The 20,728-nt window shown below is 40.7% G+C and overlaps 1 protein-coding gene across 2 annotated transcripts in view; it reads left to right on the top strand.

Annotated features, from left to right (window-relative positions):
* The window catches only part of PPP6R2 (protein phosphatase 6 regulatory subunit 2), a 112,635-nt gene that overhangs the window by 67,237 nt on the left and 24,670 nt on the right, over positions 1-20,728 (top strand). For both annotated transcript variants that reach the window (XM_080577551.1, XM_080577552.1), the window contains 12 exons: positions 454-657; positions 1,314-1,378; positions 5,440-5,555; positions 6,481-6,566; positions 6,901-6,981; positions 8,611-8,708; positions 11,276-11,333; positions 12,789-12,916; positions 13,783-13,958; positions 15,516-15,678; positions 16,102-16,190; positions 17,377-17,584. In XM_080577551.1, coding sequence (XP_080433677.1) covers positions 454-657; positions 1,314-1,378; positions 5,440-5,555; positions 6,481-6,566; positions 6,901-6,981; positions 8,611-8,708; positions 11,276-11,333; positions 12,789-12,916; positions 13,783-13,958; positions 15,516-15,678; positions 16,102-16,190; positions 17,377-17,584 — 1,472 coding nt within the window. The remainder of the gene's footprint in view (positions 1-453; positions 658-1,313; positions 1,379-5,439; positions 5,556-6,480; positions 6,567-6,900; positions 6,982-8,610; positions 8,709-11,275; positions 11,334-12,788; positions 12,917-13,782; positions 13,959-15,515; positions 15,679-16,101; positions 16,191-17,376; positions 17,585-20,728) is intronic.

Below are 20,728 nucleotides of genomic sequence, written 5' to 3'. Positions count from 1 at the left end.
TCAAATTTATTGTTACAAGAGTTCAGTAGCGTGTATGCCAAATAGTCTGGTTATTGAGAAAGCTCGGGGACCTTGTGGAGACAGGCCTCATAATACCGAGAGCTGACTGCCATTATAAGCAGGGCAGTCTTTCAGAAAATTATTTTTATACTTACAATTATTTTGTTGATATTTTTCACTCACAGAATAGATAACATTATTTTCAGTGTTCCTGTGTTATGAGAGCCCTAGCTGTCAATGAGGTTGTTTCCATTGTGCTCAGTTCATAGGTGATTACGCATCAGAGCAGAGAACACTGAGCACATTCAGATAGATATAACTGGATCCTAAATTATTTTTAGTGTAATTGCTGATTAAACAATTACTTGCACAATGTTCTAATATAATTTGATTGTTAAAAATGGGAATGTGTATTTAGAATGATTTTTTTGTTTGTTTCTCATTTTACTCCAGGACTTATTTTTTAAATACACATGGAATAACTTTTTGCATTTCCAAGTGGAATTGTCCATAGCAGCTATTCTCTCACACTCTGTGCAAGAGGGAAAAACAACTACTAATGACCTAGAAAGCAAAGAAGAGGTGCTGAATGGAAATGTGGCCACAGAGAACTTAGAGGCTCCAGAAAACAACACCGAGAATATCATGGTTACTCATGTAAGTCTGGCCATGTCACCTGAGAATTTTAGACTGATTGATTCAGTCTGAATATGCATTAGCAGGAAAATGATATGATGAACTGTCCGAGAGCACAGAGTTTATTTAACAGTGTGTAGATATAACTTGGTTCTGCTGGTTCTGGTTGGAACTGTATTTGCTTTTGTAAATTTGTTTTTAGCATCTGGTTACAAGGAAACATACCACCCATCACATTTAATGGGCTTGTGAATTCCTTTTTATTTTTTTATAAAGATGCATATAAACTTTGGACAAAAAAAAAAGAACCATTATAGTAACTACAACTAACTAACCACATTTTAGCTTCTCTATTTTGGCCCTAATGATGAAAACATTTTGTTGTATTTGTAAAATGACAACAATTATTATTATTTTGGGGCTTGTGAAGCCCCAAAACAGACTGAAGATGTTTATATGTTTTGCTGTTTTCCTTGGATCCTCTGAGAAAAAAATGAGAAAGAAGAAACTTGAGCTCTTAAGAAAGATAAGTGCTGAACTTTAAGTTCTTGTTCAGTAGGAGTGAAGGAATGAGCAAAAGTAACTCTAGTTCAGTACAGGCTTCCTAAGGCATGAGTATTTCTTTGGCAAACTTTTGAAATGTTCTTCCTCTCTCTCTCTCTTTTTTTTTTCTCTAGTTGTTCCAGAAATGCTGCCTAGTGCAAAGGATATTGGATGCCTGGGAAGCCAATGACAAAATACAGTAAGGGATTTTGGGTTCAGAAGGCCTTGTTCTAGGGCTGCAGATGTTGAATATTCACTTGAAATACACCTTCAGTTATTTGGATTATTTACAATTTAATGGTGTATGGATTTTAATTTTGATTATGATTTGGGATTTCAATTATTTGCATGTTAAAAAACAAATTCACCAGATAGGTGTATAATGTGAAAGCATGAATGTTTTTATTACTTATAACATTTCAACCCAAATACACAGTATGCTTCTTTCTTGCTTTGTCAAGAAACGTTACATAGCATTTCAACTTTTTCTTTTTTTTTCTTTTCATAAGTGCATAATTATATTTCCCTAGAGCAAGTAGCTGTGTAGAAACTGAGATGGGCAAGCTTTTTTGCCCTAGACTGCACATTTAATATTATAACTGTATAAAATGCTTAGATTTTAGATCTTTAGCATTTTTTTTAGATGCTGCCTCCCACCAGCCCCAGCTGCCCCCAGCCCCATCCAGCCTGGCCCTGAGCACCCCCAGGGATGGGGCACCCCCAGCTCCCCTGGGCAGCCTGCGCCAGGGTCTCACTGCCCTTGTAGTAAATAATTTCTTCTTATATCCAGTCTAAATCTCCCCTCTGTTAGTTTAAAGCCATCCCCCTGCCCTACCCCTGCCCCCCGGCACAGAGTCCCTCCCCAGCCCTCCTGCAGCCCCTTCGGGCCCCGGCAGCCCGCTGGGAGCTCTCCCCGGAGCCTTCTCTTCTCCAGGCTGAGCACCCCCAGCTCCCTCAGCCTGGCCCCGCAGCAGAGGGGCTCCAGCCCCTGCAGCGTCCTCGTGGCCTCCTCTGGCCCCGCTCTGCCACGTCCCTGTCCTGGTGCTGGGCCCGGAGCTGAACGCAGGCTCCAGGTGGGGTCTCAGGAGAGCGGAGCGGAGGGGGACGATCGCCTCCCTGCCCTGCTGCCCATGCTGCCAGCGGTGCAGCCCAGGGTACGGGTGGTTTTGGGGCTGTGGGCACACATTGCTGGCTCATGTTGAGCTTCTCATCAACCAACACCCCCAGATCCTTCTCTAATGCTGATTTCATGCTGAGTGCTGTAAAAACTAAATAATTAAAAACAAACAAACAAAAAACACCACCACACGGATTGAAGTGAAAATATTACTTATGCTCCTGTTTCTTACCCCAACTGAGTGTTTTGGTCCCTCTTCCTTTTTTTTAGCTCTTCATAGCTTCAAAGTTCACTGTAGTCGCACTCTATTTTAGGCTCACTGTCAGGCCTGCAACCCCTTGGGCAGTTAATAACAAATTTTGCTGATGGTTTTATTGCACAGCTGTCAGTGCACAGCTTTGTAGGTAGCAGAAATATCTGTGGTTCCTGCTTAAGAGTTTTCCTCATTAAATTAGATGGGGACTAGAACTCATACATATTTCATGGCAAACAGTTCCAGGCACCACACTGGAAAGAATCTTAGTGGTGAAAATTAATACTGAGCTAACAGAGAGGTATCTCAGACGGTGTCCCTTAAGAAGTTTGAGTTCATACAAAGATTATTGTATGCACTCGATGAGGAGTTGGAATCAAGCCCTAGGACCCCCAGGGTCAGAGATTCCAAGCTGAGAGCGTGGGAACTAGTTCTTAAAAATCAGCAGAGAGAATGGTGGTAATACGTTTTCCTGTTGGAATATGGAATTTCTCTTTGGGTTCTCCTGGTTTTAGGTGTTCCCTGCATTTTTGATAAAGGACTTTGTAACTACTAGAACTTAACTTCTGCATATGCCACGTAATTATTTTACTGCAGTACATTTGCCTCGGTAGTTAGAATTTAAAATAGGTAAATTCTGGTCATCAATACATATTTATAGGAAATGGCAGCTTACTGTAGCACATGTTTGTTTGCCTTCTTATTCCTGCAAGTGTAGTAACCACCAAGAGTGGTATGGTTGATAGCAGTTTATGACAGTGTTGAAATAAAAGTTAATTTTACATGCTTGCTGTCTGCATTCCAGCAGTGTGTTAAGGACTGCTCAACTCAGAAAAAATAACGCTCAGTTGGTCCTCCCAGAGCACACAACCTAAGACAGACACAGCATTGCTGTAGACCGCTTCTGTCACCACTTACTTTAAATTTTTGAGAAAGCCAAGCTTGCAAGATTGCTGAAAAAACATGCATTTTTACAGGGAGAAACGAGAGTGCTGCTGTTCTCGGAAGGGCTGCGTGCCTCCAGCCTGTCTGCCGGCAGGCTTTGTCCTCCGGAGCTCTCGTGGGGGCGTTTGGCACAGCCTTTAGGAGGTGCAGGGGGGATTTGCCGCTAGGTGTGCCTGCGTGCCCCTCCGCTTGCTGCACCCGCTGTCTGCAGCCGCCCCGGCGCGAGGGGGCTCCGTGTCCCTGGGCTGGGGCTGGGGCTGTCTCCTGCTGGGCTGGGGTGCGAAAGAAATGGCCACAAGTCTGCGTCCCAAAGGCTGTAGCGTAGCACTGAAAACTCATTTGCAGGTGTTAACTTTTATTGGAATAGTTCTAAACCCTGAATTCGGCGTGCAGGTTAGAGAGCTGCCGTTGGTACAGGAACTACACACCATGACAGTTGGTATTGGGTTTGGGTACTGGGTTTTGGTGTGGGTACATGTGGACAGGAAAGACAGGTGTTTGTTTGTTTTCTTCCCAAACCGTCTAACCTCCTCACCTGCTATGTTCAGCTCCAGCATTAGGGGAAAGACCGAGATGATTTCAGCAGAAACTTCTCCTTTCCAGATGTTGAGGAGGTGATGACTGCACTGTCCAAGAGGGGCAGGGGTCATAAAGAAAACCAAAAGTTTAAAAATGTTGCTGTAACTTCATGTTGTCAGAAGGAGCTGATTCTGGCTGACGGCTTTGCTCTATTCTACCTGTCGGCTGTGACTGCTACACACAAATCCCCAGAGCAAGGGCAGAGAAGAATTGACGTGAGCACAGCACACCAGCCCAAAATTAATTCCAATGTATTTAGTGCTGTCCCTCCCCCAAGGAAAAATGGAATTCCTTAGTATGTGCTGGCTCTGTTAACCTCTAGGAAAGAAAGCTTTGTTTTACAGCTGGAGACGGAGTTAACATTAGCTGGAAACTTCTTGTCATGCTACTCGTGAGGGTTTTATTTTATTTACTTTAATTCCGACCCACCAATTTTATTTATGGTTGCTTGAGTCAACCTTGCATACACCTGTGCTACATCGAGAAGTGATCATTTCTGAATATGGCTTCAGTATCTGGTGTACTTTAATGTACGTAATGCTACAGTCGAGTAATCGCGTTGTGTCTAAGATTTCGTCTGAGCTTATTTTCAGCACCTGCCAGTTCAAAACCAGAAATGCTGATCTAAACATGTTACTGTCAAATTCCTTACCAGTGGTCTGCCGCTGGTGTTTACATGTTTCTTCCCAAATAGTTTGCATACTGTGGAAAGCAGAATTATTTCAGGCCCTTCGTGCTCCAATTTTTGAATTCCTTCTTTGCTATCCAGTGAAGGAGAACCAATGCTAACTCAAAGTGGCTTAAAGACTGCCTGGGCTTAGTGTTGGCTTCTTACGGTTTTGGTAAGGGAGAAAACGTACGGCTGCAGATCGGTCTCTTCTGTTCTCTTGAATTCATCCGCTAAATACTTCAATTGCAAGTAAAACTCTAAAGCTTTTTTAGTAGAAGGGATGTAAATTCTTACTGCAGCGTTTCCATTATTGAAAATTATAACCAGAATATTTAACTCTGCATTCATCTTTAAAGGTGCTGCATTACCTTAAAGTGTAAGCCAGTTACAAAGAGCATGCAGTGCATTCTAAACTGGATGAATAATCTCTTCCCTCTCGATACATGCAAAAATGCAAAGGGCTCATTTCTTCTGGGTAAACTCATCCTGTGCCCTGCCTGCATGAATGGAGAGTGCTCCTGCTGCTTCGGAGCTGCAGCGTCTATGTTAACCCTGCTTGTAGTAACGCTTACATATGTCAAACTACTGCAGCGGTGGGGAACTCTGAGCATTTCTAGGTTATGAAATCGGTTATGACTGTGACCTTCTGACTCGCGGTGTCTGGTTATATTGCTACGGGCTGTTCTCTCCTTTCAGGGCAGAAGGTGGAATGAGGCGAGGCAATATGGGCCACCTCACCCGGATAGCCAATGCTGTGGTACAGAACATGGAGAAGGGCCCCATGCAGACTCAGATTAGCGAGTTCATTAAAGGTATAATCTCCTTTCCCCATTCCATTGTTTTTTCCGTAATTAAATAATCCTTGCAGGCCATTTGGAAAAGTTTTATTGCATTGTATTACACGAGGGTCCCTTTCGTAATGAAAAGGATTACTAATTAAATACCACAAATTCCCATAATTTAAAAAAATATTTAGACCAAATTCAGTTGCTCTTTGTATTTATATACTCATGTCAAAGCTGTTGGAACTTTGGTTTTGTAACCAGAGGCTGAAGGTAATCTTTTTGTGCTAAAGAATGCTTCTTTTCGTGTGGATTTTCACATACTTCCTATGAATGCTCATTTACAGCATTCTAGGGTGATGTTTATAACTGGTGCTTATATACTTCCTTATTGTTATACCTGTCTGAGAGGAGGAGAGAAACAAGAGTAAGTGATCACAGAGGCCCTACCCCTCTGCTGTGTCAGAGATATTCATGCTCTTTCCATCATATCTTCACTGGCCTTTTTTCTGAGAACTAATTTTATCTGAGAGTTTTGGTGTGAAAGGAAATAAGATTTTCCATCTGCATCTATTAACAGAAACAGTGACTACAAATATGACTTGAATTTCCATTTTTGGCTTCTCGTGAGCATATCAAATAGTGTAGTGACTTGGTTTGTTGTCATATCCACGTTAAAATTGATAACTTCAAAATATTTCAGTAAAGGCTGAAAGTTTCACAAGGCGTCGTTATTTCTTTCCATTGTTTTGCTGTGCTGAGTCTGGCTGGGATGAAGTTGACTGTCTTCATAGCGGCCCATACGATGCTGTGTTTTGGGTTTGCACTCAGTGCATGCATCACTTAGCTCACGCGCAGGTTTATGTGTCTGCCCGAAGACTGCCAGGTAACCAGTGGGGCTGACTCACTGGCTTTGAGCCTTTCTCTCTGAGTTGGGGTAATCTTTGTGTTACAGAGCTACCTGAAGACTGCAGAGGGAGATGGGAGAGTTTTGTAGAAGAGACGCTGATGGAAACAAACAGGAGGAATACAGTGGATTTGGTGAGGACAGTGATGCTGTGTATACTTCAGATAGGCCTGCTCTCTTCTGGATTTTCTTTAGTAAAAAAGAAGTGATACTGCTGTTTTTTTTCTTCTTGATTATATGAAGTATGCTTTCAAGGACAGAGTGTCTGTAAACGTATACGTACATGTATACATATATATATGTTTCATAATAGTTCTTCAACTAGCAGCAGCTCTCAGTTGTGTTGGTAAACTCTAAACCATGCGTCTGTGTCATTCACTGGGACAGTTTCTGCCCTCTGGGGAGTTTTCGAATTCAAGTATTTGAGCTTTCTTACTTTTCCTTTGTGCTTATTTTTTCTTCTTTCAGGTGAGCACTCACCATCTGCACTCTTCCAGTGAGGATGAAGATATTGAGAGCGCTTTTCCCAATGAACTTTCTCTCCAACAGGTGAGTTTACAATGTGTTCTTTGCTGTTCCCGGGGAGTTTCCTTCTCTGATTCTTCTTAAATCCTTCCTATTATAGAGCAGCTTTGTAAATTTTGCTCTCACTGTGTTCAGCTCTTACGTGTTTTTCCAGTATTGTTACTTAAATGGCAGGCTTCAATCTAGACTCCAGTTGGGAATAAATTTGGCTCAGACTGCATCCAAGTCCCAGATACATGATGTCTCTTAAATTCCTGTGAGACGCTGCATATTTTTCTCTCTTTCCTGGTTCTCGGCACAGTAGTGGGTTGAGTCATCCTGATGTAGGAGACGAACTGTGGCATAGCGGTGTAGTTCCCAGCCAACAAGGTAGTTTGCATCACCCACCTGCATTACAATTGGAGCTGGTAGAGGGGTTCTGCTTCCTCTTGAGCTATGCAGACTTCAATTAAAGATTGGAAGAGCCGTACTAGAATGTTAGCAGGTAAAGATCATTAAACAGTAGCAGTAAGAGCAGTAAAAAGCCTCAACTTAAGGAGGAATGAAGGAAATCAAAGGGATTTAGCAAAGACATCAGGTTCCTCAAAATTTGGTGAAGGGTCATCAAGTATTTGGAAGCTGCTTTTCAGGATGAAGAATTTAGGCAATCTCCTCCCCACCATTTTTGACGCTAAAAACATGAAGAACATTAACAGAAAATAGAAGATTCAACATGTTCAATCTGAAATCTAGTTAAGGGTTAAAAAGAGCTGAAAAAGTTTACAGTTAGTCTTTTGTCCGAATACTGCAACTGGTTACACTGATGTTACAAATGCTTTTCTTTTCCTGCGCTGATATTTATAATGCTCATTAAAGAAGGGAAATTGCATCGCTTTTGTGAAAAATTTGTCTGTTATTGTGAGAAGTATTAATAAAAATATTGACAGGAGCTGGCAGAACTCCTCAGACAGGAACATGGGTACTTCACATCACCTGTGGTGGAGTCATGGCAAAGTCCTGCTGAGAGGATCTGTGTGAATTTCTTAGCTGTAGCTGTAGTGGGCCAACCACAAGTATTCAGAATTATCCTCCAAATAGGAGGAGTGATCTGACAGAAATATACAATGCATAAGAGCAAGCATAAGATTCTGTTCAGAGGCAGAATCAATCCTTTTCATACATAGAGAATGAGACATGGATGAGTAGGCAAGGGTGTGACCAAAAGAATATGTGGGCAATTATCCTGCATGCAGGCTGAAGAACGGAGGACCCAAGCTGCTGTGGGAAACCAGAAATACCTTCTCGATGTCCATTATGGGTTTAAGTTGCTGCAAGGTAAATTTCATGTTCATCAGGGGAAAACAAACAAATGAATAAAAACCAGTACAATGTTCTATGTGTAACACATAGAATAATGAAGCCAACAAATGATTTCCTAGAAAAAAAATCATAACTCTTTGGAAGAAGTGAAGAGCAGATCAGAGAAGCATCTGTCCAGGACTTGTAGAAGTTTGTTTGGTCTTGCTTTGAGAAAGGGGATTGGAATAGGTGATTTCTCAAAGTTCATCAGTTTGCTGTTATTTTAATACTTTCATAGAAAACGTGTTTTCAGCCAGGTTAACTGAGTATCCCTGGACAGCTATCTGACAGCTCTTTTTGGGTTCCATTGCTCAGGCCTTCTCTGAGTACCAGATCCAGCAGATGACAGCTAACTTCGTGGATCAGTTTGGCTTTAACGATGAGGAGTTTGCAGACCAGGATGATAATATAAAGTAAGTTTATAAAACTTCAAGAGGCTTCTGTTGAGCATTTAAGCCTCTTTGCATCTAAGCTTTCTTCTTGTGGTTCAGGTTTTAAAATGAAGCTCACTGTATACCTTCTTTGGTTTGAAACAAACAGAAGACTGATCAATGGCCCGGAAACATCTGACATTTTATTCACAGTGGCTCTTTTTGTATATCTTTATAGATTTTTATAGATATTTTTTTTCTGATCTACAATGTCAGTTGTAGAACCAAGGAAAAATATTTCTTCATTTTGTTGAGTAACACTTTAATAAAACATGCAATTATTACCCGGCCACATTCTAGAATAAATTTAGCTGCACAAAAAGCAAAGCATTAGAGCTAACTGTAGGGAATTATACAGATATTTGCGAGTGGCATTAAGTCTTTACTGAAAGTAGGAGTAAAAGAATGGTATTCTGATAAAGTCCACAGAAAAATTAACCGTTTTTTCACTTATGAATATGGAAATGTAGATAAGGCAGGAACAAGTAATTGTTATTAGAAGGTAGATACAGGTGGATTTAGTGTTACATGACTTGCTGAATTCAGTGGTGCTACTTTTATAGTGGTGCTATTTAAAAGTGGTGCTACTTTTATAGAAGAACTGCTGTAACACAATTAAAACTGCAACTTGTCTTCTCACCTTAAAAATCCAAGCTAAGGAAGTTACTGGGACTGTAATTATCCTGATTGTCCATACTGGAGAGCTGTAACCATTTAGTATTACATTTATTGGCAGAATAGTGCTCCAGGAGGATACCCAGCATAGCATTCAGCTTCTCAGCTTTTTCCATTCTCTTTCATCTCGTGGCAGTGTTTGTTTCAATCACAAGAAGCGTTTGTCCAAGGTGACAGTGAGGGGGTAGGTGGTAGTACCTGCCGTACATAACGTCCTGAGGGTTGATACTCACAGGCCAGCAAATGTTGGGGTCTGCTGTGCAAAATCTGTAGGATCCTGGTGTCCTGGAATTCTACCTGAAGCAGGAGCTTTTAGCACAGAATGCTCTGGGCATGCCTTATTGCCCTGTGGCTGCTCCAGATTTGTTTTATTGAGGATTCTTTTGCTGGTCCTGCAAAGACCTTATTTTTAGCAACTACTGTGCTCTGTGAAATACCTTAAATAAAACGACAATGTAGAAATAGTTTAGCTGCTACAGAGTTGCTTTCAAGCGTGAATCCAAGTAGCTTGTCCTGATGGCCTTCCATTTTTGTTAGCTCTGGGAGTCTGAGGTCATTACAATCTCAGGAACTCCATCATTGTGTTTGCCAAACAGTTGGAAGCTGTAATTCTGATGTGGAGGAAGGCTTTAGAGTCTATCTTTCCTTTCTGAGCATTGTAGATGTCAAGATGTTTAATAAGTCTAATAAGTTCCAGACTAGAACGAGAGATTTCTTTGAATATGGATTACTTAGTTCTGTACATTAAAAATAAAAAATCTTACCAGACCACAGCAAATATTGAACTTGTGTGTAAGTGGAAAGGAAGGGTTAAATTACATGAATAGCTGCTGAAGGAAACTCATGTACATATAGAACATGAAACTGAACGAAGTGTGTAACAGATGTGCTAGACTTCTCCATATTTGCAATTGGAAAGGAGAATATACTACAAAACTTCTGGTATTGAGCCTTCTGAGAATGGTGCTCTGCATCATTTGTTTTCCAGCTGTTGAAAACTTTGACAGTTAACATTAATATTTTAAGAAGTATTGATCATGCTTCCATGTCCTGGTGATTTGCACAACAGTGGTTTTTACTAATCAGTCTTCTTTAAAGGAAAATAACACTGTCCGAACATAGAGATAACTAGATACAGTGAAAAAATATTGCATGGGCCCAAATTGTGCTGGTTGGTTGGAGTTTTTTGACCTGTAGCACCCTCTGCCGTTCTTACAATACACACACAGGTCCAGATCGGAAATTGGGTTATTTAATGATTTTTTGCAGTGTACTTGTCTTAGTAATGCCCACCATGCAGGATTCAGTCCCAAATCTGGGTCTTGCCTCATGCTGAGGAACCTAATGAAATTCTTGGTGAATGTAGTACAGGAATCCAGAGCATTTGGATGCAGCTTCTTCTATTTTTAATTATCTATGACTTCAGTTGTTGTTTTTGTTTTTTTTTTTCTTTTTGTATAAACTTTGATTCAGCTGGAGAGGTTCAGTGAAAAATCTGAAGATGGCCTTTACACTGCATAAATAGCATAAGAGCTGCAAAATAACAGGCAGACATTGCTGTGGTAGCCATGAAAACTCTACATACCTTATCAGCGAGATAATGCCAAAGGTTCCACTCAGGTATTGAATTAGACCTAGGAATGAATATCATAAATTTTTTTCAAATATTCAAAAATAAATAATATTTTATCTCAGGAAAGGAAACTATTGCATTTAATACAGCAGTGAATATTGAGGGAACAAACACAGAAGGCAGTGAGTGGTTATATGAAGTCTCTCTGTGGTTAGCTGTCTCCTGGTCTTGTGCTGGGGCTGCAAAAGTGCTGTTTGTTACTCCATGCCGTCACTGAAGCTTCTTTCCCTTCTTTTTGCAGTGCTCCTTTTGACAGGATTGCAGAGATAAACTTCAATATAGATGCAGATGATGACAGTGTAAGTGGGTATTTTGGGATATTTATTTAACAGGATGAATTCTGGCAAGTTAGTTCATGCTCGAATCAGCTGTTGTTATTTTGAAATTAAAATAACTGTTAGGTTGTTTTGGTAAAAGGTGCCCTGGTAGCTGAGTCCGGTTAAGGAACTCGGGGCATTAAATGCACCCTTGTAGAATTTCCCTATGTTGATGAGGATCTCCAAAAGTAGCACTCTTTACATTGGAGGAATCTTTCTCTCTCTGCAGTGTGATTCTGTTGTCCCTATTTTCACTTTGATAATCTTTCCATACACCAATTAAGAAAAGATGCAAATGGGGAATTGGCTTTCTTACAGGTCTAAATATTGCCGTGATGTTTCTTGCCTTTTGCATTTTATTGACCAAAATCAATACTTACTGAAGAAGCTGGGTAGTGGCTTAAAAGAGGTGATTCGAGGCTCATCTGTCCTGACTGAAGCTTGTTTTAGTCAATACTAACACTTGGGTTTTCTTGGTCTTAACATACTTTCTTTTTCACTTAAACAGCAGTATGAAGAGTTTTTCTTCCCCCTTCTGGCTGCTGTAGGCAGTGCTCTATAGATACAAAAAGTTTGATTTCTTCATGAAATTGCCAGCTAAGTCTGCAGCCACCAGTTGTTATTGAGAGGCTTATCTTAGCTTGTTTTTTTGTGTGTTTTTTTTTCCTTAGTAGACAGTTTGTGTGTGTGATGGAATTCTAATGCAGCTGTTGATTTGGACTGTGCACCGTCTGGAAGACAGCGTTTAGTCTATCCCTTAATTCAGAGATCCCAGAAAGCTCAAATGGGCAGATCATTTGTATATTTACAGGGAAACCTCACTTTACCAGTGTCTAAAAAACTGCCATTTCCAGAACGGAAGGTTATATGCTTTGAAGGGGGTGTGTGTGTGCATGAGTTAAGTATCGTCACACGTAGAACTTCCCTGTAATTCTGTCAGGAAGAATGCACTCACTGAAACAAATTGCACTGTGGATTTTTAGCCCGAGTGGGACAGATTGCATTGCTTTAATCTCTAAGTTCCACGGTGGTCAGTTTGTGAATCTGTTCTTAAGGAAATTCTTTCCAGCCCTCATACTACAGTGACTTTATATCCCTACCACTGTGAGGGATGCAAAGGGATTCATATAATAGAACAGCTATGAAGCAACATGCAGGAGTTCCTCCTCCTTTGGAAGTGTTGTAGGGTGAGACTGTTCTGTTCCTTTCTTGATGTATCAAGGGCTTGCTGCTTCTGAGTGTACTGTGCTATTATTACTCTTGCACATCTGAGCATTGCTTGTTACACAGCTTGGGATGTAAAAGGAAATAAGCACAAACACCTTCATGGTACTAGTTGTGTACAAATGCTGGTTTATGGACTTGCTTATAATCTAAGTTCTTGTTTCTGTCTCCAAAGAGTGAGTGGAATTTGACTTCTTTATAATACTGTTTCAGCCCAATGCTTCCCTCTTTGAAGCCTGCTGCAATGAACGAATCCAACAGTTTGATGATAATGAGGAGGAAGAAGATATCTGGGAAGAGAAGGAGATAAGCTATGCAACCCAAGTTAAATCAAGAACACGGTAAGGTGAAAATGAAAGATCAATTTTTTTTTCCAAATGCTATGAAACTGTACGTTTCAGTTAAGTACATGCTTAGTTGTTTATTATTTATGTGCTCTGAAGCCTTTTTCTGGCATAAAACAGTGCTTTACATGCTGTACTTCTGAAAAAAAGAGCTGATGATTTGAATGTGAAAAGATAAAATTTGAGGGAATGCGATGACAGAAGCACCTAATTAGTGATTCCACTGTCAAAGATTTAAAAAAAATAAAAATAAAAACTCAGTTTGAAATACTTAGAACTTACTCCTTCCTCATGTTGGGACAATGTTGAAAGCATTGTAAGACTGAGGATAATAGACAGAATATTCTTTTTCAAAATGCCAAATGAAGAAAAATAATGTTTTGCATGACAATGAGTGACGTCCCATGGTGCATCTCTGGCATTGCAAATCATTTACAAATTTTAAATTCTTTTATATAGACAGTTATTAAATAAAGTCACTTCTGTAATTGTAAGTCTGAAAATATAATCAAATGAGACAGAAAAAGTGGTCAAGACCTTGATGTCTGTTTGCCTAGCACTAAAAAACGGGTTGTCTTGCTAATACACACAATTGATACCAAACCAGTATTCCTCTCATTTGCTACTGTTTTGTCTGTTCATATCAGTCTCCAGCCCAAATATGTCGCTGCAACTTATTTCTGATTACAACTCTGCAGATGCATTTTGACAAGCAAAGCCCTTAGAGTCTTTAGTGGAAATATCTAAAGAAGCGCCCACTATCACTTGACAGTTTCTGCTTTCTGCCTGGGGCAGGGAGGAAGCAGGTGAAAGATGAACTGGATGATGTAAGGGTTTTTCTAATTCGGAGTTCTGTGATACAGGTTTGGAGCATCTCAGACCTCAGAGAGTTCATCAAAAAGTGATCTTGAGAATGGAGATCATGACGGTAGTGTGGACTCGGAAGAAGAGGAGGAAACAGAACAGCAGGTGCCTCCTTCCTCAGCAAACAGCAACAAGAATAATGCTTCTGAGCAGAAAGATTCAGACTCTTCTGAAGGTAAAGAGTTTAAAACAGCGTCATCCCATTTGAAAAATCCTGTTTGAAAAATGGGATGAGATTTATATCATCTCATATGAGATCTGTAATCATCTCTGTGGAACAGCACTTTGCAGACTGCCTCGTTTCTGTGGCTGTTCTGTAATTCCACCTGCATAGATGAGAAGTGTGAATTTCAGTCTTCATTTTTTGCCTTTAAAACATTAGTGAGATTGAGCCCTGTCCAACTTCTTCAGAGTAGCAGTGTGCTGCGTCAGTTATGCTGGGACAACCACAAAGGTACAGGAGCAATAATAATATTAGGTATTGTAGTGTGAAAACCAGTGAATAAAGTATTAGTAGAGGAGCATGTCCTCTTTACGTTATATTAGAAGAGTTTTATGCAGAGCCTTGCTGAGTATCTCCACACCCCATGTATCTTCCTTTTCTGCCTAATTGCTCTTCTAGTTTTAGTTTGCATGTTGGAAAACCATTCTTAGAGTGCCTCGTGGAAGACTGTAGGTAGATAGATTTTTCGCATGCCATGATGCAAGTGATGCTGTGTAACTTCATGAGGCACACAGTGTTGTCAGCAGAACAAATTCAGTCAACAGAAGTAAAGGGACACAAATGTTTTCCCAGAAGTTCTTTGTTCTCTGCCTGTGGTGCAGTACCTGCTGTTGGTGCAAACCTTTTCTGTTTAAAGAATGTTTATGTTTCTAGATGATATCTTTGTATTAGTAACTATAATCCATTTTTGTTCCTGTAATCAGCTTTCTGCAGCCATTTACTAGTATCAGATATTTTCCATTCTTATTAGAAGGAACCAGTATGAATGACACAAATGGCAGCCCTGTGGCTCGTGTACATCAGCGTAGCTACCCATTCAGAGACTTTGGTTCAAATTTTGGCTCAAATTTTGAGCGAGTGTAGGTTTGATGGATCTCTCCCTCTCTGAATTTTGTTACACGCAGATCAGTTTGCATGACAGTCCTCCGCAATCTGTTCTTTTTCTTAAGAACAGATAACGAAAAATGCTTATTCAAAAATTATCATCTGTAGAAATAAAAGATACTCTAATGAATATAGAGTAGACTGGGATCTTAAAAACAATATCGTATTCTTAATTTTACTCGAGATCACTCTGTGATATTAAACGTTTTAATCCACGTATCAATTCCCTACCTGTAATTCCAAAATTAAACAGTTAGTGATTGAAATGATTGAAAATCTTGCCACTTAGGTTTTGACAAGAAACGAAGGTATTTGCACAGAATTCATTTGGAAAGCACCAGTACAAAGAATGAAGAAATTCATAAAGTCATTTTTCTTAATTGATGCTTCTCTCTTGTGGATAACATTAATATTTATCAGCAAAGGGATTTGGGAGCTAATTGTCTGTAACCTGTGAGACAGACAGCTTCCTGAAGGTGTTGAAGGAGTGCCGTTGGGTGGTCTCTTTTTTCATTTGTCTCTGGGATCTCGTTGGAGTGATCCAAATCACTTTGGAATACTTTTAGGATGGCTGAAGATCCTGAAAATTCAGCTGAATCCCAGTGGGTTGTTTTGTGTGTGCAGGGTCTGGATGGACAGCTGTGTTTGAGCCCGTGAACTCAAAGCCCCCTGCCCCCTGTGTTGCCATGGATGTTGGATCAAGTGTATGGGATTCAGCAGCCCCAGAGAACACCACGCCAGAGGAGAAAGGATGGGCAAAGTTTACAGACTTCCAGCCTTTCTGTTGGTAAAAGAGGCATAAATTCTTTCAATTTCTTTATAACTTCTGAATAAAGAAATACTGTAAATATGTTTTGGGGAAATACAATGATTATGATCTTTTTTTTCCTCCCCCTTCCTTTCCCTTTGCTGTCCCTTATGTTTTTTCATATTGTGTGAGTATTCTGGCTCAGGGCATCATCTTTCCCTTTGCCTTCTAGTGCTTCTAACTGGTGTTAGCACGCATGTATTATGATGCAGCAATACTGCGTGTGCTGTAACTGCTGCTACACTGAGACTACGAAAACAGTAAATGAAGTTTTTAAAAAGTTCTAAGTATTTATGTAAGAAAAGAGCAGTGTTCTCATTCTAAGCCCTTCTTTCAGGGATACTTAGAAGCACAACCAGGATGTCTGTACTTCATTCTCAAGGTTTGTTTTCCTTACTTTAGCTCAGAATCAGGTCCACGATGCAGTTCTCCTGTGGACACAGAAAGCAACGATTCAGATGGAAACCCGAAGCAGAGTCAGGACAAGAATTGTAAGTGAGAATGTTACAAGGCAAAACAATGTATTATTTAAGCTGTTTGAAATAACTGCATGGCATACTGAGTCTACCGGGGAGAGCTTCCCTCCCCTGCTGTCTGCCTTACCTTACTTGACAGCTCTCTTTTGTACAGAGATCAGTCTATGAAAATAATAACTCAGAACCCTGAATATTTTGGGGGATAATACTATTCAACAAGTAAAAGATGAAGTTTAAGTTAGGAAGAGTTGATGTCACAGAGACAATTCATTTGTAAACTATTGAAAAATCCCATTTTTAACTGGATACTCGATTATAAAGTTACCAAAAAACAGAAGGATACCCTAAGTTATCTTACTGGTAATTGTGCCAGGTCCGTTGGTTAACTTCAGCTTGATTTCTTTCCCTCATCCCTTCTGAGGAAGGAGAAATAAAATTCTTGAAGAACCTTGATGGAACTAAACCAAGGTTTTGTCTGTGGTTACAACGGAGAGGTGGACAATACTGGAATGGATAGCACAGTGCACTTCTCTGCTGCGTGTGTTTTCTGGTGTACTCTTCCAGCTGAATTCAAGATTCAGTTCAGCAGAGCTCAGATAGCAGGCGATGACTGCTTTGTGCATGCACATTTTTAAATCTACCCAGATAGTGCTCATCAGCCAGACACTGTGAAATCAAGCTAAGTGAACATATGATACCAACCTGGGGAAGAAAAACACTTTCTGAGACTGCAGCACTTCTTTTCCTCTTTCCTTAGAGGAAAGTCCTTGCCAGGGTGCTTGTGGCATTAAAACCAGTGAACACTTCAGAAAGAATAGATACCTAAACGTTCCAGTAACGACTTCTCAGGGCTAAGCTGCAGTCAGCTGGGGTCCCAAGGACTGCCCTAATCCTCCTCTCAGTCATCACCTTTTGTGTGCTTGCAACAAGTGAAGAAAGTAGTCTGCTCTGCAGTGTGTACTGAACTCAGACATGAGGTGGCAGGACTTTCTCGATGGAGAACACTGATGTCTGTTGTCTTTTTTCCTTACAAAAATAATGTTGTGTGCTGTCAGTGCAGGATCTGCACAGAAACCCTTGTCTCAAAACTCGCAGTAGCTGTGAGCGCTCTGTTTGCATCACGGTAGTCGGCGGGGTCGTGCTGCGGCGTGGTTCCTGAGGTTGTGTTCGTTGTGCAACGCGAGCTGTTTGCTTTTCTCAGTCAGCGCTGCCTCGCCCTGCGTTTGGAACGTCTGCGTTACGAGGAAGGCGCCGCTCGTGGCCTCGGACAGCAGCTCCTCCGGCGGCTCGGACAGCGACGAGGAGGACGACAAAGCCGATGTGGTCACGGAAACCATCAGCACAGGCTCAGGCCAGGAAACCATCAAGCTGACCGTGGATGCTAAAAACGAGAAGGCAGTTTTCACCAGGTGCGAAAGGAATCGCCTTGGGGTGGGGTAGAGCTCTGCCCTCTGTTTTAGCCCCTTGTGTTGCCAGGGATTAATGCATTGCTTTTTCCTGTGTAGACCCCATGGTTCCCAAAGTCCTGCGTGATGATGGCTTACAGCTTTCTTGTCCCAGGCATTCTGTTCTAATAAAATGCTTAAAACAGGCTTATTTTAAGAAACGTGTGTGGCTCATTTTAGCCACCGAGCCATGTCACAGAAGCATCTCCCATCTCTCTGTCTTGCTGCCCAAGAAGTTTAGGCCTGGCCTGGTGGCAGGGATGCATAGATCAGATTGCAGAGAGGAGTCTTGCAAAGCCTCAGATGATGGGTAGTACAAGGTCTGACGTGGAATCAGTGTGCTGTTTTGCAGGGGGAAGATTTAAATGCCTCAAGCTGTCATTTTTCCCTCATTCTCTAAGTAGTACATGATAAACAATAAAAGATAAATAATGCAAAATGTCCCCAGAAGATATGTCAGTTCCTGAGATTAGTTTTTTGGGCAACAATTTGGTTGGAATTGCATGTGCTCAACTCCAGCCTGCTCTAATGATCTGAGAGTGGAAGTTGCTTTTGAAAAGAGTAGGCACCTAGTTCACTTTGGCATGGCAAGAAACATTACCCAATTTTAATACACTTGTTTGGTTTTTTCTTCATATTCCTTACAGATATATAGCCTGTGTAACATGCTCTAGGTGACCCTGCTTGGGCAGGGCGGTTGGGCTAGATGGTCTCAGGAGGTCCCTTCCAACCGCAACCACTCTGTGATTCTGTGATAGGTTGGGGTACGATTTAGCCAGCTGGAGTTCCTGTATTTTATGCATATAACTCAGGAAGAGAGACGTAGTTTTTATGATGTTGTGGTTATGTGACTTTTTTAGATATTCAACTCAAGTTGCCTGATGTGTCTACACACTCCAGCAAATAGCTGCTGGGAGCTAAAAACCAGTGGCTCAGCAAACAAGTGAGATTACAGAACTAAGTAAAATTATTTGAGGAAGTAAACCAAAGGTTTAAGCAACTTTGAATTTAACTTTAATAACTAGACTGTTTTTTAATTTTTGATATCCGCTTCAAATGGTCTTTGACTCTTCATTCTTGAAATGAGTGAGATTCCAGAGATTTCTTTGCTTACAGTGGTTGCATCTGAAGAGCTATTTTGATAAATGGAGTTGGTTTGTATGCATAGGGATGGCGTGGCCAAGCAGACTGGCTTCACAAAAAATGAAAAATGAGAAAAATAAGAATGCTGCTTGCTGTGCTAGAGGCAGCCTCTCCTTTTCCAGTTTTCATTTTTTATTGTATGTAATTAAATCCATTGGCATTTGTGTCTAAAACAAATTCTGTGCTCCAGATGTTTTTCCTCTCTGAATACATGGCGTGTTTGAGTAGAGTTGTTTTACACATGTAGCTATCTGTCTTGATTCTCAGTAGCAGTGTAAATCTTATTTGGCACGGTCTTTCATTTATTGCCTAGCAGGGATAGGGATTTTTTTTTTTAATTTGGCTAGCTAGCTGTTGTAGGCTATATCTGCTGTTTCAAGCAGTGCAATTACGAATGTTTTTCTCTCTAAATATGCGTATATATCTCGAGCACTGTCAATAAGTACAAGGCTTCCAGAACGTGCTTGGTTTTGCATGATTGCAGTTCTACAAAAGTAATTCCATTTTGGCAAAGAAAGTAAATACTCGAATAACCACAGTCTCCACTTTAAAGGTGTCTGTAGCTTTCCACAACTATAACCACAGCCAAAAACAAAAATAGAAGCTGTGGGAAGACAGAAACCTGTTGCATAGATTGTGATTTCAGCTGCTCCAGATCTGTTTAGCAGACGAGTTTCTTACAGTGTATGAATTGCTGTATTGACCAGTGACGATAGTGGAAACTTCTGATATCCACAACTCCCCCAAACCAACCTGTCTTCTGCTGGAGCAGGTGTAGGTAAACTCAAGTGGCCAGTAGAGAATATACTTATTTCTTACCGTGTTCCCTAATGATTCCAAGTAAATTAACTATACTAAACATTTAAGAATATTATAGATTGAATACATGGTTCTTGATGGCTTTCTAGAAGCGAAATTCCAAATGTGGATCAGTATCGTTACAGCCTTGTGCTCCCACAGCTCCGGTATTGGATGCAGCAAGTTCTAGGTCCCACCACCTGCTTTGGCTTTGGCAAGTCTTTTTGGTGTAAGGTTTCAAATTTGAGTGACTAAATCTGTTTTTAAGCATGTAATTAAAACATGGTTATTTTTCTTTTCCCCAGAAGTACTCAGCTTGTAACAAAGCACATTCCTGTTCCTGTAGAAACAGGTTGTTCTCCTTTTTTTCCCCCCTCTCTATTCTTTTCCCACTACTGAAATCAGTACAGTGAAGATCTTTAATATTCCTTGGAGCTCCGTAAAGACTCTGTAGTTTCTGTGGTCACCAGGGTCATGAAAGCTCCAGATGTTCCAGTACCTGCCTCTAAATGCGCTCCATGCTCATGATGTTATTTGCTGATCCTTTCTGCCTGCCCACACCACCCCGAACATAAAACTCCAGATAGTTAATGATTTCTCCTTGCCTGGCCTGGTAAAAACGTCCCTCATGGCAGGTTCTGCTTAAGGTAGCCAATAAAATTAGTAATAGCTTAAAAATCACATATAAAGAAGATGTTGCAGATGTACTTAGCTAGCTTCCCAGATCTAATTCACATGGTAGTTTCTTGTGAAAAGTAAGTAGTTTGGTAGAATTTCCCTCACTAAAGAGCTTCCAGTACTGCTAAATCTCACAATTTGTGTGTTGGGCTTGAGAAGTATGCTTTTTATGGTGTATTGAATCTTCTAGTTTTTATATGTTGATCTGAATTTTGTGTGGGAAACGTGGTGTTCAGTGACTGTTCCCTTTGAATGAGCCTTCTGAATGTCCCCGCATATTCTCCTGGAAGGAACCCCAGCCGAATATAAGGTTGCAAAGTTAACTCATTTGTCTGTTTTTTCAGCAATCTTTACTGTTTTCTTTTTCTTCCTTTCTTTGCTTTCTTCTGTTTCTGCCTCTCTTGCCGCCTTTCTCTCTTGCTGTGGGTATTGCTCAGAGTATTTAGACCTGCAGTCAGAGGGTATGTATGACGGTGACGTGCTCAGGGT

This window comes from Anser brachyrhynchus (genome assembly GCF_964034855.1).
Source record: "Anser brachyrhynchus genome assembly, chromosome: 1".
Classification (NCBI taxonomy): Eukaryota; Metazoa; Chordata; class Aves; order Anseriformes; family Anatidae; genus Anser; species Anser brachyrhynchus.
This window is presented reverse-complemented; position numbering and strand designations above follow the sequence as displayed.